Source organism: Pteronotus mesoamericanus, unplaced genomic scaffold, assembly GCF_021234165.1.
Source record: "Pteronotus mesoamericanus isolate MK-2021 breed Mesoamerican mustached bat unplaced genomic scaffold, CSHL_Meso_final scaffold_54, whole genome shotgun sequence".
Classification (NCBI taxonomy): domain Eukaryota; kingdom Metazoa; phylum Chordata; class Mammalia; order Chiroptera; family Mormoopidae; genus Pteronotus; species Pteronotus mesoamericanus.
In genome coordinates, this window is record NW_026555321.1 from 61,934,954 (window position 1) to 61,954,213 (window position 19,260).

The following is a 19,260-nucleotide window of genomic DNA, read 5'->3' on the forward strand; positions in this document are numbered from 1 at the left end:
TTGACACCATGCTAGATTTGACCAGGTTACATGTAATACAAGTTCTGAAATCCTATCAAAGAACTTTTTGTGCTGTTATGTAAAATCCATTGGATTGTGTTGCCCTCTGAACCGCCTTTTTTGACTTGTGCATGGTTTTGGGACATGCATTGGTCACTTGCAAATATTGGCTCACCAATTTACAATTTTCAATTGTGACACATTTAATAATGTAATAGGGAAAAAAAATCACATTTGTCAGTAACACTGACAATCTCACCAGAAGTCTTGAGAGGCTGTCAAGCTCGTGGTGTGTGTATGGACACACACCACACATACATAAACATTTTCCAAAATTCTAATCTTTGCTCAAAATCTCCACTGCCCACAAATGCTGAGTTGTTTTCCTTCAAGTGACAGGCTTCACTACTTTCAAGAAAATATTTGTCAAATACCCAAGCCTGAAAAAACCATTTGTTAGTCATTCTTTCAAGTAACGGGAGTGTTCCATAAAAAAAGCCCACTAGGTCAACCTTCAACTTAAGCAGCTGCCCAAAGGCCTCCCCTCACAACAAGCACCATCATCAGACACATGCCTGGGTATCAGACGAACAAAGTCAGTTCTCACAGCCTCATGAAGTGCAGTCCACAGTGAACCTAGGTTTGTTTTGTTTTTTCACTGTCAACAGCACATGAGGTATAGAAGGACCTGGTGAAGGGGTGGCAGGCAGTTTGCCACCAGAGTGCAGATGTGAATACCATAAAAAGGCAAAGTGTGGCTTAGCATGAACATGATTCTTGACCTGAGAGAAACACACATCAGGCCACCACCTGCTGGCAACACTGACAGTTCTGTACCCTGGTCGTTGTCCCTGATTTCTTCTTTCCTCTGGCCACTGGTTTTCCTTCCATCTCATCACCTGTTACTTAAAACACTTCAGAGGCTTCCACTTGCCCTTACAGTGAAATCCACATTCCTCACAGTAGCTTGAGGCCCTGCACAGTTAACCTGTAAAGACTGCTTACATTTCCAGAGCCCTTCTCTCTCTTCCCTGACACACTGTTCCACTCAAACCAGTCATTTCTTGCAATTTCTCACTTTCAGGGTCTTTGAAAACAACCATGTAAAAAGAATGTCTCTCTCATATCTCCATAGCAGGCTCTTCATCAAACTCCAACACGGCCCTTTCTGAGGGTTCCCTTACCACCGGGCCAGCTGTGTCTCCCACGGCCCAGCTTCATTTCCTTCTACAGACTTAGCACTGTCATTTGTGTGCCCTTTCTTGAGGGGTGCAGATTCACAGCTGATACTCTAAATATTGGTTCAGTCAGGGCTACACTTCCCACACATTCAGATTAACAAGCTGGAACCATTTGGTGCTCAGTTACAGGACACTGCATTAATCAATCTGTTCTCAAAACTGAAATGTGGCTACTCCAATGAATTAGCAGTTTTATTGGGTCTTAATATTTAGTAAAAGAAACAAAACACTGGCTTTCACCTTCCACTTAGGACTCTTCAACTTACCATGTGTGGCTCCTTGGTAACCAGGTGTCTTTCCCAACTTTTTCAATGCAAAATTTTTGAGGCCCATTACTTCCTAAACCAGGAAAATAAGACAAAATTTATCTGATCCTTCAAACTTTAGTTATATAACATGTCACATAGATAACACAGAGTGAACTACAGTGTCACTTGCTTCTGCTCAGAACAACTCCTTCTCGCTGCAGGGACCCAGCAGCAAACATCACATCAGTGCAAAGGCCAGTATCTACAGAAGCCTGCTCCCCCATTACCCCAAGAGGTAGAGGACCAGGAATGAACCTTAGGCCAGTAACTACAGTGACCCACAGAGGCGGCACTCACCCATGAGCTCAGCGAAGCCTCCAAGAGGCAGGCGGCAGGTCCCCGTGACAAACTGTAGTAGACGCATTCTCACCTCATTATCTGTCTCTTTCACAAACTGTAACAAGGTCAAAGTTAATGTAAAATAAATGCTAAATTATCTTCAGTAATGAAAATAGAAGACACAAAGTAGTCTTAAATTTCTTCCAGAAAATTAAGAATGAACTTGAAGACTTAAACACTGAAGCTGGTTCAAGAAACATGATAAAAAATGGTTGCAGCATTTACCATTTATTAGGGCCAGCTAGCTAGCTCTGTGCTAAGAACTCTACAAAGGAAGTGAAAGCTTAGAGACATCACCACTGGTCCAAGGAACCAGGACAGGTGTTAACAGCTGTCACTTCTGGAGGGTCCTGCCAGCACAGTACCATAAGCCTCTTGGGAGTGCAGCCCTTACAATACTGTGAGATGGGTCCTACATTAGCATCCCCATTACATGTAAGGAGACAAGGCTTAGAGAGGCTAAACTGTGTGTCCTCAAGTGGCTAATAGGTGGCAAAACTAACCTCTGAACGCAGATCGGGCTGAGCTCTGAACCACTGCCCTTTCCCTTCAGAGACCGCCCCCACCCCTCAAATGACCACTTCCTCCCACTCAACACCAGTTCTCAACTTTGCTCTTCACACTTGAAAACCCAAAGTATGCATTCTTACACAAGTAATCTAGTTCACTGACTGTTGCTTTTCAAACGGACACAAATGGGTTATATGCTGTAACGCTGATCTGAATTGGCCTGAGTATCTTCAGAGAACGCAGGGATACTCTGAGAGTAGACATGTACCTTACAGGTGCAACTAAACTTACAGAAGGACAAGTCATCTGCTAATCCAACTAGAACATTTTCCATGTACAATGCTGCTGCTGACATACTCCATCAGATACAGGAAACAGGTATGAGCAGGTCTGGCATACACCTCACCACTGTTCTAAAAGCAACCTAATCTGTGTGGATTTATACGGCCTAAGTGTCAGTTCCTCAGGTTTAGACACAGGTCCAAATGAACGGGCTGGGAAAGAATCTAAAGCGACGATGGCAGACCTCTGCACTGAGGACTGAAGTCACAGGTAGTAAGGGCAGCTTGTGTGTCTTTGCCTCCAGTTGCTCAGCTCTCCACTTCTCATAGCTAGCTCCTCTGCACTCAGATTCTTCTTTGAACCAGCAGACAATGTCATAGACACACCTTCCTTCTCCCTTAATGCTCCATTGAAACCATTCTCCAATGTCTTTGTTAATTTCTATTTAAGAAGAGTGGTTGCAGGGCATAGTATTGCAGTATGGATATATTATATTTACTCAGTCCCCTACTGATACCCATCAGGCTTTTCATGTCTCTGTCAGTATACCAAAATGCTGCACTAAATACTCTGGTATGTGCCGTTCTGCATGTCAGAATACATCTCTAAGATAAACACTTGGCACATACCCTTACATAAAGATACAACTTTTGGAAAATCTTTCTCTAGTAATAAAAATACCCAGACCGACTTTGCACCCGAGACAGAAGCCGTAAACCAGCTCAGTCACTATGTGCTCAGGTGAGCCTCAGTTACTAGGTTTATGTGAAGACTGTCTGTCCCCTGGCCTAGAGATTTAAAGTTTTCAAATGAACACACAAAACAGTCTATCACTGAGACCAGTACGAAGCACTTGGATGCCCAAAGGCCACCTGATATCAGCTTTAGTCAAAACAAAGGAAAGGGAAAGGAGAGTGTGGACATCACCCTATGGATTATTCTATTTCTCTAGCATATTGTCACCTTCAGGTGAATTGTCTGCTTAGACTTTCTCATAAAAGCATACTTCCTCCCTTCACTTCCAGAATTAAGTAGAATTTGTAGAGTACTTTGATATTGCTAGAAAAAAAATATTGTTACTACCATTAATCAAAGAATCTGTCGTTCATTCTTTCATCTGGAAACAGTCAAAACAAGCAATTTTTAAACATGTATTCACACTATTCATTTTTTTAAAAAATCCTCACCTGAGGATACGTTTAATGATTGTAGAAGAGAGGAAGGGCGAGAGGAAGGGAGGAAGAAAGGGGGAGAGAGAAACACTGATCATCTGCCTCCTGTAAGCGCTCCAGCCAGAGATTGAACCCACAACGCTGTATAAGTGCTCTGACTGGGTATTGAACACCCTCCCCCCCCCCCCCCCCCCCCCGCCTTCGCTCGTACAACATGTTGGTGTATGGGATGACGCTCCAACCAACTGAACAACGCAGCCACAGCCCCATACTTTTTGATTTGGAATTCAAAGACTAAACCACCATGTCCAAAAGTCTCACTTTGATCTCAATAATAAAAGTAAATAGAGAAAAACTATTTTAAATTACTGCTATATTAGAAAATATCTTAAGTACTTTGTCTAAAAAAAATAAAATCAAATACCTGCCAAAACCAAATGATCTGCTTGCTGTTTCTTGTGTAATGCCGATACACAGTATTTCTCTGCCAGTCGGCCAGGTCCACCTCCTGCATGCCACAGAGCATAACCTAGGGGAAACACAGTCTTTGTCACGGTCAGGACTTGGAGATTAGAACTATGACTCCATGTGCATGACAGACAGTGGTCACAGTAAGCAAATCCAGAACAGTTATGGCTATTTATCAGGTAGGATTCTTCAGTACCTTATCTATGTTTTCTAAACTCAGAAAACACAGAGTATTCTTCAAGAAGACTTTAGCTGTGGGCACCTGCACCGTTTCATACCACTGGGAGCATTTCATTATGTGACCATATAACACTTTATATACATTCACTTGGTGGTGGACATTTAGGTTACTTCAGATTTTGGGCTTTGAGGTATAAAGTTGTGATGAACATTATGGAAAAGTCTGTGTGTGGACATATATTTCCTTTCACTTGGGTAAATAACCTAATAATGGAACTGCCAAGACACTAGGGTGAGGTTATGCCTAACATTTCAGGAAACTAAATGGTCCCAAAATGGACGTCATTGGGCTTTCATTTGTACTTTTCAGGAACTAAGGAGCGCCTTCCAGGCTTTACCTGCTGTCATGGTATCCTTGTGCAAAACAAGCCTTTGTCAATATCTGATGCCATGTGCAGGCTGTCTTTTAAGTAAATGCTTTGAAGAGGTTTGTTTTGATGAAGTCCAATTTAGCCTTTCTCTGTGGTTTATTGTTTTTTTGTGTTCTAAGAAACTAATGCTTACACTAAGATTTTGCTCCTATTTTTCTTTTTAGCTTTCATATTTATGTTTGACTTATTTTAAATTAATCTTTGTTTATGGGCTGAGGCAAGAGTTGAGGGTAATTTTCTTCCACATGGATATCCTGGTGATCCAACATCATTTGTTTAGAAGACTTTCCTTTTCCCCACTGAAACATATTATCCTTTTTTTTGTTAAACATCAAATGACAATTACATGTGGGTCTATCTCTGGACTTTCCAGTGTTCCACTAATCTGTTTGTCTCTCCTTTGACAAAGACTGTATTATCTTAATCACCATGGCTAACAATTCTTGAAAGCAGGTATTGAAGAGCCTCCAAGTTTGTCCTTTTTCAAAATTGTTTTGGCTCATCTAGAGTTTTTATATTTCCTAGTGATTTTTGAATCAGCCTATCAGTTTTGCTGGGATGCTGACTGGGGTTGCGTTGAATATACAGATTAATTTGGAGAGAGCTGACTTTTTTACAATACTGAGTCCTTTGACATATAACCTGATATACCTCTTCACTTTTTCAAGTCACCCTTAATTTTCCTGAGCAATGTTTGAGTTTTTAGGATAGAGGCCTTACATGTCTTTGGTTAAAGTAGTTCATTTTTTTAATGCTCCAGTAAATGAGATTTCTAATTGTTCATTGCTAGTATATAGAAGATAAAAACTGACATAAAATTACTGACCTTGTACCCTACAGTCTTGTTAAATTCATGCCATTTCAAATAGTTTTTGGTAGGTTCCTTGAGATTTCCTAAGTTGACAACCAATGATGTGAAACTTTCTCTTTGTTGATGACTTTTATCAGGCTGAAAAAGCTCCCTTCTAGTTCTAGTATGGTCAGAGTTTTTATAAAGAATAACTGTTATATCTTAAAGTTTAGAAGATTTTTAACTTATAAAAAAGGGCATGATTATGACTAGATATTACTTTGAGTAATGATAAGAATACCCATTACTGAGTATTATACATGGGTAAGAGAGACAATGAAGAGGAAAAGAAAGAACAGACTAGGAGTAAAGATCAAAACAAAGCAAAACAAACCAAAACAGAATGGGTATTTTCTCATGGCTCTGCACTATGAGCAAAGGGCAAGCCAGTACCCAATAGGACATTAGTCTCATGTACTGCAAACAGCCCACTGGGTCCCAGGCTGTACATGAGAACATGCGAAGACCATCAAGGTCCATGGACCAGCACAGGCCCGTTGTGGCCTTCTGGACCTCTGCTGTAGCCACCACCCAACATCCATTCTCCAGGGAGAGCTTTCATTGGTGCCACAGAACATTTTAGGTTTATGCATTTTGAGGATCCAAAATAGTTTAATTTTCTTCAGATTCTTAGTGAAGTCTGTGATTTAGAAAATTAACACTACCCTGAAAAATATCTTCCATTCTTTCTTCTAAATGTTTCTGCTAATTTGTATAAGCAAGTTTTTAGGAAAGATGTAAACCAGGGCTAGAGATTCAACATGACATTTGGGCTCAGAGTCCTGACTTTCACATATTTCCCATATCAGTCAGAGTTTCCAGCAAGCTAAGTTCTACATAGAAATACTACTGTATAAAACATAAAATGCTAATTTTCATATGCAAGTTTGATTATATGGACAAACCAAGTTTCTTAGTAAAGGATCCAAACTGGCTAAAGTTCAAACACTGCACCTACAGGGCACTGAGAGGAAATGCCAAGGACAGTCCAGGTGCCCACATGGCAAGAAAAGACTTCATGAATTCACTGACTAATCTTTAGGAAAACACAAATCAAAACAGTGAGGGGTCATCTCATGCCATCTAGGATGGTTATAACGCAAAAAAAAAAGTGAAAATGTGTACAAATGTGAACCCCTGTACACTCTGGTGGGAATGGAAAACAGTGGGGCAGTTCCCCAAAAAAATGCAAGTTTACTTTATGATCCAGCAATCCTACTCCTTGAAACATACCCAAAGAGCTGAAAGCAGGGTATCAGCCATGTTCAGAGCAGCATCATTCACAATAACCAAGAGGTGGAGGCACCCAAATATCAATTGCATGATGAATGGATAAAGAACACATGGTCTATACATAATGGAATATGATTCAAGCTTAAAAAAGAAATTCTGACACCTGCTACAAGACAGATGAACCATGAGGACACTGCTCAGTGAAATAAGCTGGTCACAGTAAGACAGATACTGTGTGAGTCCACTTATGTGAAATAACAGGTGTCAGAGACAGGAAGTAGGTAGATGGTGACAGGCTAGGGGAGTAGGAAATACAGAGAATCTGTTTAATGGGTAGAATTTGAGTTTTTCAAGATCAGAAGTTCTGGAAATCTGTTGCCTAAGAATGTGAACATACTTAACATTACTGAACTGTACATTTAAAAATGGTTAAAATGGTGAATCTCAGTGTATGTTGTTCACACTCAAAAAATTCCAATAAACTTTTTTTTTTTTTAAACAGGTCTAAATACAGTTAAGATCACTAGGAAGTCATGACTTTAAAATCTGATCTTTGGGGCATCTCATTACTCAGCCAAGATATCAGAAAGTTCCTCTAAATGAGTAATAAGGTTACATTCACTGTCTAGGACCTGACAGTGGGCCTGACTGATGGTTCTGTACCCATGATGTCATCACAGTTCAAAGAACGTAAGCGCCTCACCCAGCAGTGGGATTTAACATCCCCTAAACATCGATGAGTGAGAAGATTTCTAGATTGCGCCACGATGTAAAACCATGTGGACATTCTTCTGTGAAAGCACCAAACAGCCCTGCCCCTACTCCTTATAATACCTAATTAAAGAGCCTCACCTCCAATTCTTTTTCATCAAAGTACTGCAGCCACTGAAGAGGAACAACTTCATTGAAACCATCCAGGAAAGCTTTGGTCTGCTCTTGCACTCCTCGAGAAAAACGCCATTCTGTCATTAAACTGAAAATATAGCATTTTAAAGTAGGTCATTTGTATGTGGTAAAAGGCTTAGGTAAAAATCCAACTTCTAATAGTCCATTTTTTCTAAATCTTCCATCTACATACTTCACATACATGTGTAGTTTTTGAGTTAACATGCATCTACACGAGGGAATCACTGCAGCACATGTGCAGCTCTCAAGATGCTTTTCAAACTGAAGAACACACAAGAGGGTCCCTGTCAGTGAGTCTGCACCATAAGCAGAAAGGGCAGCAAGAGCCATCAGACGGACTCCCCTTCTTCCTGACTCATAGCCTTCTACGGGGAAGTAACAGTATGTCACAGGGACATCAGGGATGCTAAGCTGTCTGTGGGCCTTGAGATGGGACAGGTTATGGTCACTGTTAATGTATTGTAGCTCAATGCTGATTTACTGGAGAAAAATGAGGGTTTCCTAACATTTAGAGGATAAGCCATTTAAGATGGAAACAAAATGTTCAGAGGAGTCATGAGGCAGCTGTAGAGGAGGGAGGCCCCTGTGCAGGAGCAGCCTCCCAGTGTCCCCAGCTTCTAACCCCTCCCCTGTGTGGAGGAGGAAGGTAGCTGACTTGGTTCACACACAACCTTTCATCCTTGCTGTCTCCAAAACTTCCCTTCTTCAGTGACCAAGCCCTCCATTCTGTCCAGCTGCCAACCCTGGGGCTCAGACTGCTCTTTTCCAAATGCCCCTTTCAGTCCAGTACCCCTTCCCTCCCCACCACCACTCATTAGAAGGCAACCCTAGCTCACAGTCCCCACCTTCTCACTTCCCATTCACTCAAGTTTTAAACCACAGTAGTTTGGCTTTCAACATCTCCTCCCACAGGAAGAAACAACTGCCTTCACAAATGTTACCCAGGAACTAGAAGGGCCCAGTCCTGTCCCCCTCTTCCCATGCTTATGTGACATGGTACCTGTGACAGTGACATGAGAATTCCCAGTTCTCAGAGCCCTTTCCACCCAGCAGCACCACAAGCCTACTGGTTCTGCCTACTCCTTCGTCTCTGTCCTATGAGTGAGTGTCACTGAGATCTTTGCCTTCTCATCTCTTCTAGCCATTCAACTATCTAAAGATGATTCCATTAATTACTGGTTTCAACTATCATAGAAAAGCCAATAATTCTTAAATCCCCAAATCATGCTTTTCTCCTGAAATGAAGACATTTGTAATTCATCTCTCCTTGGACATCCTGCCAGCACATCCACTGTCAATCAGTCTAGAAACTGCAATCATTACTACTTCATTTACTACTATTTCCCCACCATGTGTAAGTAATGACTTGCTCTGAACCATTCCATTCCTGCAATGTCCTCAAAAACCCTTCATTTCTATGTGTTGGTCCTCTTTCAGGTGTCTAAATCCCTCCCGCCTTCTAGATTCCTGGACCACTTCCTACCCAGGATTCCTCCCCTTTCACCCCCTTCCCTTCGATGACCCCCCAGTTCATCCTCCACAGAGACCACAACTAGCCTTCCAAAACCATTTCTGATTATCCCATCTTGTTAGGTTTTGGGAAAATACAGGTTTCCTAGAAATAATGCAGTTTCTTCAGACTAAGGCACAATGCAGCTACCACTCAAGGCCCTTCTCTGGCCACTATTTCTTGCTATTTGCCATATCCCTGGAATATCTCCATTCCTCTGCTCCTGCTGGTTTCTGCCTCCCAAAGAGCTGTCTATCCAGTCCTATTTGTGCACTAAAAACTAAGTATCACAGCTAAAAAATAAGTATTATCACATTAATTTTAAAGAACAAGGTTAAAAATCAAGATCAAACTCTGTTACTCTATCAGAGACTGAAACAAAATCCACCAAAAATTTTTATATTCAAGATTAGATATGAACTCTTTTATAGTAGGCACTAGACAGAAAAGATTTTTTCAAGTAGTGGTTACCTTAATGCAAAATATAGAATGCAAAGAAGCAAATTATGTAAGTACTGTACAAACATTTAACTGCTTCTGATATTTGAAAACATGGGTAGCATTTTTTAAATGTTTAGGTTGTGCTATTTAATAATCATTGGATTGGACTTTGGGGAAAACTTCAAGTTTAACAAATATAAAAGCCCAGTGCCTTACTCGCTACCTTTGTGTATAAACTTTCTTTAGAATGTTCCCCTAATAGGAGTGAAAAATGTCCCAAGTGCTCCAAAATGTGTAGAGGAACAGGCATGAGTGATTCCCCACTCAGCGAAAATGAGGGCTAAGTGAGTGCGGGACACTAATGACCATAACACCTGCAGGTTAAGAAGAAAGAAAGCAACACAGCCATGTCTATTCAACAGTCTTTAACTAAGAACTCCCCTTTTGGGAAATCTTCCCCCACGAGAGCAGAGGCAGCAGCATGACTGGATTTATGTTTATGGTTTTCTGCTGCCTGGTCTGTAGTGGCCCAAGATGGTTACAACCTGATGATGCCGAGTAATATGGAATGGACATACCATGACCAGCTATTAGGAAACGAGTTAATCTAGCTCTCATGACCTGCAAAAAGCTAAGAGTAATTTATATTATTACATGATCCCATTTTGGAAACAATTACAGAAAGCAAACATGGAGAATCTGAAAGGAGAAAAGGATAACACTGAGAATCCAAGTCTAGAAGGAGGGGTGAAGACGTGGTAGGAGAAATGAGAAATCTGATTGTGACACATTACCTGTAACATGGGTCATATAGTAGTCCAGGAGCCTGTGGGGCCAATCTAGTCTGTAATCTGCTTTTTGTACAGCACATGAGCTAAGAACAGTCTTTCCTGGAAAAGTTTGCATCTACCTGGCTCACAAATGGAAATGATTTCTAAAGTTCAGATATAACTTTAACAGAACACTGAGGTCATGGGAGCAGACTCCTCAGAGAAACAGGCTGAATGAAGGACCATGGACAGGGATCCACATTTAGGAAGAGGAGAGAGATATGGAGGGCTGCATCACTGAAAGATAAAGTGAAGAAACGGTAGGTTTTAGGATCATGGAACTCAAGAGGACAGTTTGAAAATGGCGTGGGAACACCTATTAAGACAGGAAGTGGGAGGGCAGGTGAGATGCCCCAGGAGATGAACCTTGCTGGTCGGTTGGAGCCAGGGTCCATGTCACATTGCCCCATCACTTGATCAACTCATCTGGAAGGAGGCAGCTGCAGGCTCTGCACCAGCCTCTGAGCATCAAGGGCAGTGATGTATGACTTGACACAGGTAGGGAACACACAAGCCAGTGGCTGTGGAGAGTGAAGATCAGTGTACACACTCTTATTTGAAGAACACAGAAGGACAGAGGAAAGTTACTGTAGTACATGTGAACTTTAGAGTATGGTAAAGCATGTGCATAGGTTGAATAGAGAGAAAATGATGGAAAGGTAAATGAGAGGGAATGAATGTGGAGTCATTCCAGAGGAGCAGAGAGGGAGGAAGCTGGGGTGCAGACAGGGGTTAGTGCCAACATGTTCTGGGAGTTCTGGAAACCGCACCCAATGTACTCGTCCTTGTTGTCCTCAGTCACCAGGATATTGGCACCTCCCAGCTTCAGGTCATGGGAGGTAACTTTTCCCAAAATCTCCATGTCAACAGAAAAGTACATTTCTAAGCCACATTCTTCAATGTTGTTGTCTCTGGGTGATAAAAATATATACACACTAGTTAACAAGACATGTAAGTTGGTTGCAAGAAAATGCCTTATTGAAAGATAAATCTTCAAACCTTATCCAGATAAGGGAATTATAAAATTCAGTATCAATGGATTCCAAATCCTTAATCGTCAGTTTTTTACTTAGCATACGCTTGTAGAATGGTAAAGAGAACCCAGTATCAATAAACTTTCCATGGAAAAGTGCCTGCCAAGAAAAACAAAAAAATGATTTAAAAATTTACAAAATAATCTTCTCATTGAGAGCACAATGGTAACAGAGAACTCATGACGCTTTACCTATTTAACTGAGGTCAAACATTCAGTTACATCACGTCCAATCGATAAGTAAGAGGGTGATAAAGGAACTTTATCAACCTTACTCTAATGTACTTTATAAAGTCAATTAACCTAACTGGATGCAGAAATAGAGAAAGGGCATCAGGCCTCCTTGACTCCTGGCTTTCACAACTGTGCCCAGGTGGTGTTCAGGGCTCCCTAGGCACACTATGCCTTCACTTCTCTGGCAACAGCCAGCACAAGGAGCCCAGTTCTGTTGGTCCCCAATCTCTATTGTGCTGTGTCCTCTAAAGTGCACAATCCATCACTAGCAAAAGCCCCCCAAACCTCAACTGTATCTCTTTAGAAAAACAGTGTCTCACCCAGGCCAGGTGGCTCAGTTGGAGTATTGTCCTGTACACCAAAAGGTTACAGGTTCAATCCCCAGTCAGGGTGCACACCTATGTTGTAGGTTTGACTCCTGGTAAGGGCGCAGTATACAAGAGGCAACCGATCAATGTTTCTCTCTCACACTGATATCTCTCTCCCTCTCTCTCTCTCTCTCTCTCTCTCTGTCTCTTCTCTCCATCCTCCATCAATAAACCTATCCTTGGGTGAGAATAAAAAAAATACAGGAAAAAAACCCCCACCATTGTCTTGCTTTAACAAAAGTCCAGAGTTTCTCTGTGAACCTTGCTTCTCCTCAAGTCCTTCAAGGGGTGTTATTTCTCTTTGTCTCCTTGTCACCAGGCCTAGAAGTGGGCGGGGATGCTCCTCCCTACGGATCCCTCCTTCCCAGCTGCCCATGACATGTGGTGGGCACCCCTGGCTGTCTGGGTTCCTCTCCATCTGTTCAGTGTCATAATCTCTACACACCCACCAGGTCCTAAAGGTTTTAATGCCCATGTGATAAGCCCTTTCTGAGCCTGGCTTTTAGTCCTTCCAGTGACTCTAGACTTCAACCTACTGAAACACATTCAGCACCTGCCAGGGGTGCTGTGATCAGCAGTACCCACAATTCCTCTGTCACCTCAGGTACATTATCTAACTCCATCCACTTCAGTGCCTGTGGTAGTAACAGCAGGGATTTCTGATCCATGGGACTTAATCCATGAACCTGCTGCCTTTTCACTCTCAGCCCTGCACTGTTACATCTCCGTGAGCTCCCTCTAGATTCCATATCTTCAAAATCCCAAGGATACAAAATCCAATTCTCAGCCTCCAGCCTGTGGCAGGATGCTGGAACATGCCAGAATGGGTGCACAACCACATGCCTGGTTCCTGCTATAGCCCTAAGTGCAGCACAGAGCAACATGGTACTGATGTCCCACTGTGCCCACACTTCTTTACTTGGCTGGTGGTAGGCTCTGCTCACCTAGGAAACAGCCATCGGTGGACTGCCATGGTCCCCACAGGTGCTCATGACCACCTTACTACTACTCTGAGCTCACACTGAGCTCTTCCTGGTTCTCATCCTCCAGGCCTCATCACACTGGCCTTGATCAGTTCCTTCCTGTCTCACTCCATCATCATCATCATCATCATCAGATGAATGTGTGAGTCCTTCCCATTCTCAATCCCACATCAATTCTAGGCACTGCCCAGTTTCTCTCTGGCTCTTTACAGCAAGCTTCTTTATATCCTTCTGGCTTTTACTCCTGACTCTGACCTGGTCACACCAAATGGTCACTGCTCAGACCTCCTCATGCTCAGACTTTCAGCACCGACTCAGGTGACAATTCTTCCTTCTTCCTTCCTTCATTTGCAGGGAATCATTCTTACAGGATTCTCTGCTCCTCGTCCTCAGCTCTTTTGCTAGTTCCTTCTCATCTCATCTCTTTGATATAAATGTTCTTGAGCTTCCTGTTTGCCCATACTTGTTCCATGACTGATCACACAGCCTCACCTAGCTACCCCCTTATTACCAGACTGGTCTGCTGGCTACTTATTCCCCACCTGGATGTCTACAGGCGTCTGAAACCTAACAAACCAAATCCAAATTCTTGCTACCCAAGACCTCAAATTTGCTCTTGCCACAACCCTACCACCTTACGAGATGGGACTGCAAACTGACACAAAGGCCTGCATTTGATTCTGTCTCACACCTTGCATCTATAAACAGTCTGAGGAGACTGTCAGCTCAAACACAGAATAGCAAACCACTTCCTACCACCTCCTTGCTGCACCACTCTGGCCCCTCACCTTCACTGCCACACATGTCCTATTTCTCCTGGGGCCTCGTCTACCCCCACTATAGTCTCTTTTCTACACAGCAAGAAAGTCAGCGCAGTAAAATCAAGATGAGACCATGTTCCTTGGATCCTGTTGCTTCTGTGCTCACCATCCTTCAGGGAATGCCTGAGAAGGATCCCTCAGTACCCATCAGCCTGGGCTCTTAAAACACCTGTACCTGCTCTACTGTAGCCAGGCCATTAGAGATCAAAATTGCAGCCCCAGCATCCCTGGTCTTGCTATTCCTTCTGGCCTAAACATTGTTCTACAAGACATTTGCATGGCAATGAACAGATGTGACCAGGGACAACACATGCCATTTCACTACTTTTGAAATAAGTGAAGTTTAAATGGAAAAATGAATAATGGCATCAAGCTTACCATGGCAATGAAGCGACCGATGAAGCAGAAATAGGAAAGGTGGTCTGGATTGATGGTGGATGCAGGATTGATCTGCAGACAGTAGTTGTTTTTGCCAGCGTACTCGAACAAGCAATACATGGGATTCAGGACTTCATGTGAGAGCAAGAAAAACCATTCTCTAGAGACAATAAGGTAAGATCATTTCTTAGCATTCACGTGCACATGGATTTAAAACCACATTAAATATACAAAGTTCCGACCAGTCCTGCACTGCTAAATATAAAGCTGGCACCACCACAGCTAATACTCTCACTTCTCTGCAGACTTGTGTGTATCCTCTCAGCTCCAACTCCACCTTGGCAGGGCCCACCTTTTCCTTCAAGTCCTGCTTAGAGCCAGCCCACTTTGTGCAGTTTTATGAAGTTATTTCCAGCATCCTATGTGTACCAGTAACTGATAAAACCTCAGAATGGTATTCATTTTTCTGCAGATGATGAGCCCCATCTATGAGACTATAAGCTCCTCAAAAGAGCGAGCCACATTTTTATATATTTTTATAACCTTAACTCTTACAGGTACTGTAGGACAATATACATTAAGTTCTAATAAATATTTGCTGGTGATATTGAGATACACAGCACTGCTGCTGTGGAACACTTTCAGTTTTACTGCCAATGCATTAAAAATGTAAAGTTAAAACGGCAAAATCTTTAAATGTGATAAATATTCTTTAATTATTACTATTTTCCCTCATTTATAAAAGTCTAATAAGTGAAATACAACCAGATAAAAGAATAATAATTTATATGACAAAATAAGCTAAATTTGCAAAAGGCTCCTAAACAACAATTTCTTCTAAAGCAGGGATCTAAACCTGGATGCTTGCAGTGATGGCTGAGTGGGAACAAGCGGCCTTAATTCACTACTTACCCACAATGCCCTGCTTTCTACTATATCCCTTATCAAAGTAATATAGGTTTTAAAGAAAAATGATTTCTGGGCATATAATCACAGTCCTCAGATGACAGGGCAGTGATGGGGACAGGAGTAAAAGACTGTCCACTAGCACCTGGGGGGCAGGGGACGTCAGCTCCTCTGATTCAGTCAACTGATACCATGTGAGAAGGTGCCCATGCGGGTCTAATGTTTTTTTAAAGAAGCCAGAAAACTTGATTCTTTAGCATAGCCTAGGAATTTTCTTTAATTTTGTCAAGTAATTTTTTAAAATTTAAATCAAAATGGGGGTCACCCCAATGCAAGCTAGATCCAGGCTGGCAGGCTGTTTACAAATGTTTTTCTAAAGATTTTAAAACATAACCTCAGAAATACCTGAATGGTAGAGAAAGAAGTCCTCAAACAAAAGCAACTGAGAAATGCTAGGTACCAATTCCTAAAACAAAATATAGTCTCAACATAGTAGCTGAACCAGGTGGACAGGTGAAGTAAGGCATGCCCCACGGAAGAAGACTTAACAGATCTGTTGAGAATGAGCTCAAATACAAAAACTAGGAACGAAGTTTCTGGTTGCTGCAGGTCACTGTCAGCAAAAGCAGCCCAGAGAAAACTGAATCCACACAGGAGGGTTGTTACATGGCATCTGACCTGTACTGACAGCAGGGAAGAGGGAAAAGTTCTAACTAGTGAGAGGTAGAGAGTCACATTTAGCACTCTCTTCACATCCTCAATAACTAAGGAGATACAGAAGTTGAAAAAAAAATCATGAGACAGCAGATGAGCTAGGAGAGCCTAGAGAAGAAAATGAAGGAAATCACGCAGAAGCAGGAGAAGGCAGGCAGTACTGTGAACACAGACATGAGGACAGGTGTGAGAAAAACCAAAACAAAATGGAAAAGCACAGAGACAGATATCAGAGAAAAAATGACAGGCATGTAAAGCTGATTCCATGTACCAATGACTGATGTTACTGAAGAAAATGGAACATGCAGAACAGAAAAAATGTTCTAAGACATAAGAGAAGAAAATTTCCCTTAAATTAAAAAAGTCCTTAATATGTTCCTAAAAAAAAATGATATAAAGCAATCAACAATGAAATCAATGAATTTCAAGGATAAGGACTGTGCGGGTCCCCGGAGAAAACTGTTTCCTACAAGGGCTGGGCTCCCACTGGCAGCACTCACATTCACACTAGAGGATGGGAGGTAATGTCCACAGAATCCTTGTGCGAGAAATCTACATCTGGTCAAGCTGCCATTTATATACAAAAGCAACAGAAAACACATTCTGAAAACTGCAGGAATGTATCACCCTTGTAAATTCTGAATTCCTGAATAAACCAAAACCAACACATGAATCAAAACAAAGAATTTGGGAATAAGAAAATTATGGTATGAAGGAACTGACTATATACAGTAAAACCATTAAAATATAAAACTAAGCTAAAATAGTTGGGGTAAATAAGGGTTCAGACCAGAATGAATGTTAAGTCAGACACTGTAAAAATAATACCATATTTCATTTCTAAGATGTACCTTTCTTTTTAATGTCTGAGCATTTCTGAAATTGAGATATATCATGATAGATGTACTATAAACATTTATTACGCTAGGTAGTGTTTCTTTTCTTAAAAAAACCTCCTTAATGATGTTTTGGATGAGAAAATATGCTAATACAACCAAAGCTAATAATCCTACTTGCACACTCCCGCCAGCAGTGCCCAGGTCCCACATCTCTTTTTGCCTGCTGCAATAAAGCTGTGACTTTATAATTCTGTATACTTATGAAATATGAGTTCAAAAAGAGAGTTGTTCCTATGCAAAGCAAGTTTAATTCTTTGGAAGGAGTTAATGGAAGTGTTTTACTAAAAAAACAAATTATTGTCAAAGTACATGTGGGCAAAGCAATTCAAGAAAAAAAAAAACAAAACAAAAGGATTTCCCAATCATTGCTTCATAAGTGTCTACTGTTAACAATATATTGAGTGAATGTGGAAAACTTTATTCTCAAAAGGACTCAGGCTTGATGAACACCACAAACATAAAACCAACACACACTGTTACAATAGCAAAAAATAAGAAACAACTTTATGCATGCTGATCCATATATTGTATCTCCATATAATGGAATGTTGTGCAGCCATTAAATAAAAAGAATATTAGCTCTATATATAATATGGAGAGATGTCCACATTTTATAAAGTAAAAAACCAAGTTGTTATATTGTACACATTGTATGATCAATTCTGTTTAAAAAACCAGCAAACGCATATATATCATAAACAGACATAAATTTATATATGTGCAGAGAAAACATATGATAACCAAGAGTAATAATAGTGGTTATCTACAGAACTGTGTAAATATTTTTTGTTTTTTAAAGTAATCCTGGATTGCTATTAAAAACATATCTTCTCAAGAATACATACATTGCAGAAAAGAAGATACACTATTTAAAAGCAGATGTTTTACTTTACCTTGCTAAACCACCATAATCAAGTCCTTCTTCTCCTCTAAATATTACATATAATCGCCTTCTCAAGTCATAGGGTTTTAATGCCATAATCTAATTAAAAACAAAAACATGGACATTTAAATACAAATATACTTCTTCCCAAAACAATTCAACTTAAATTTCATCTGTATTTTCAAAATTACACATTTCCTTATGTCATACAACAATCCCTTTAACTCTAAAGATCAATCAATTTGTTCCAAAAAGTGGTCAAGGTGTGTCTTATGCTAGCTACTTAGCTTTCTCTTACTCTCACGTCATCTCTTCTTGAACTAAATGGTGGCTCTACTTTGGGTCAGTGGCAGGAGAGAACAGTCTGACACAGAAAAGCTTTAAGGTTAGAAAATAATCCCTCCCCTTTCACTCCCCAAATTTTACCAAAATCTTGTAAAAGGTGACTTGTAACTTTTTATGGCTAGCAACACTAAATGAGAAGCAGAAGATCTTGTTCTTGGCCCTGCTTAAACATATATTCCATTTCTCAGCAGGAAAGGAACTTGGTTGTAGAAATGAATTATTTATAACATAATGCATTTATACATAAGTGTATCTTAAAACAATACCTTCAACCAACTTCATAATCCTTAATGGTTTATATTAAGGTAACTAGTAAAGAGACTATTTTTGGATAACAATGAATCCCCCATGCATGTCACAACACAAGCCGAGGTTGGCATGCGTGGTCAGAGCCCTGGCACAGGTTGGCAAAGGCTTGTTCTGCATAGCATATAGACCATGATTCTCCCAGGCAAAGCACAGAGCACAACAAAGCCCCCATGAATCTGGATGTACACTCACCAAAATAAAGCTCAGACAGAGCTTGGAACAGGTGGAACCATTTGACACTTACTTTGCTAAGAGTTTACTAACTCAAACAGAAAGAAAAGTCTGTGTAATAGCTATAGTAAGTGTCCTGTCCCCCTCTCAAAAGCTGGTCACGTAAGGCAGGATGAGAGCATCCTGACTTCAGAGTGCTCCATTCCTTTCAGGCCAGTGTGTGTGTTGTCCCTGTGCACCTGTATATACAGGGCCTTCTGAGTTCATGGGAGTGCTTTGCAGGGATTGAAATGACTTACATGAATTATTCTCCAACTCATCACCATAAAAAGAACTGTCAAGATTTTGATTTTTTTAATCTTTAAATGTTCTGCATAAGACTAAGGCAAATAAATGTACTACACTTGTTTATCTGCTTACCAGGTATTCGCTGACCACCTGCTATGTGCTGGGCTGTTCCAGGCACAACCACAGTCAACAAGACAGTCTGTGCTCCCATGGAGTGACAGCCCACT

The 19,260-nt window shown here is 41.1% G+C and overlaps 2 protein-coding genes across 4 annotated transcripts in view; one reads left to right on the top strand and one right to left on the bottom strand.

The window, feature by feature from the left end:
• Window positions 1-7,929, top strand: part of RMDN1 (regulator of microtubule dynamics 1) — a 45,986-nt gene extending 38,057 nt beyond the window's left edge. For both annotated transcript variants that reach the window (XR_008530974.1, XR_008530975.1), the window contains one exon: window positions 7,517-7,929. The gene's annotated coding sequence lies outside the window, so the exon portion shown is untranslated. The remainder of the gene's footprint in view (window positions 1-7,516) is intronic.
• WWP1 (WW domain containing E3 ubiquitin protein ligase 1) overlaps window positions 1-19,260 on the bottom strand; it is a 108,899-nt gene that overhangs the window by 1,974 nt on the left and 87,665 nt on the right. For both annotated transcript variants that reach the window (XM_054595549.1, XM_054595548.1), the window contains exons 17-24: window positions 17,931-18,019; window positions 14,519-14,678; window positions 11,701-11,834; window positions 11,472-11,612; window positions 7,867-7,987; window positions 4,277-4,381; window positions 1,847-1,943; window positions 1,508-1,580 (exon numbers count right to left, since the gene is read on the bottom strand). In XM_054595549.1, the coding sequence (XP_054451524.1) occupies window positions 1,508-1,580; window positions 1,847-1,943; window positions 4,277-4,381; window positions 7,867-7,987; window positions 11,472-11,612; window positions 11,701-11,834; window positions 14,519-14,678; window positions 17,931-18,019 (920 nt within the window). The remainder of the gene's footprint in view (window positions 1-1,507; window positions 1,581-1,846; window positions 1,944-4,276; window positions 4,382-7,866; window positions 7,988-11,471; window positions 11,613-11,700; window positions 11,835-14,518; window positions 14,679-17,930; window positions 18,020-19,260) is intronic.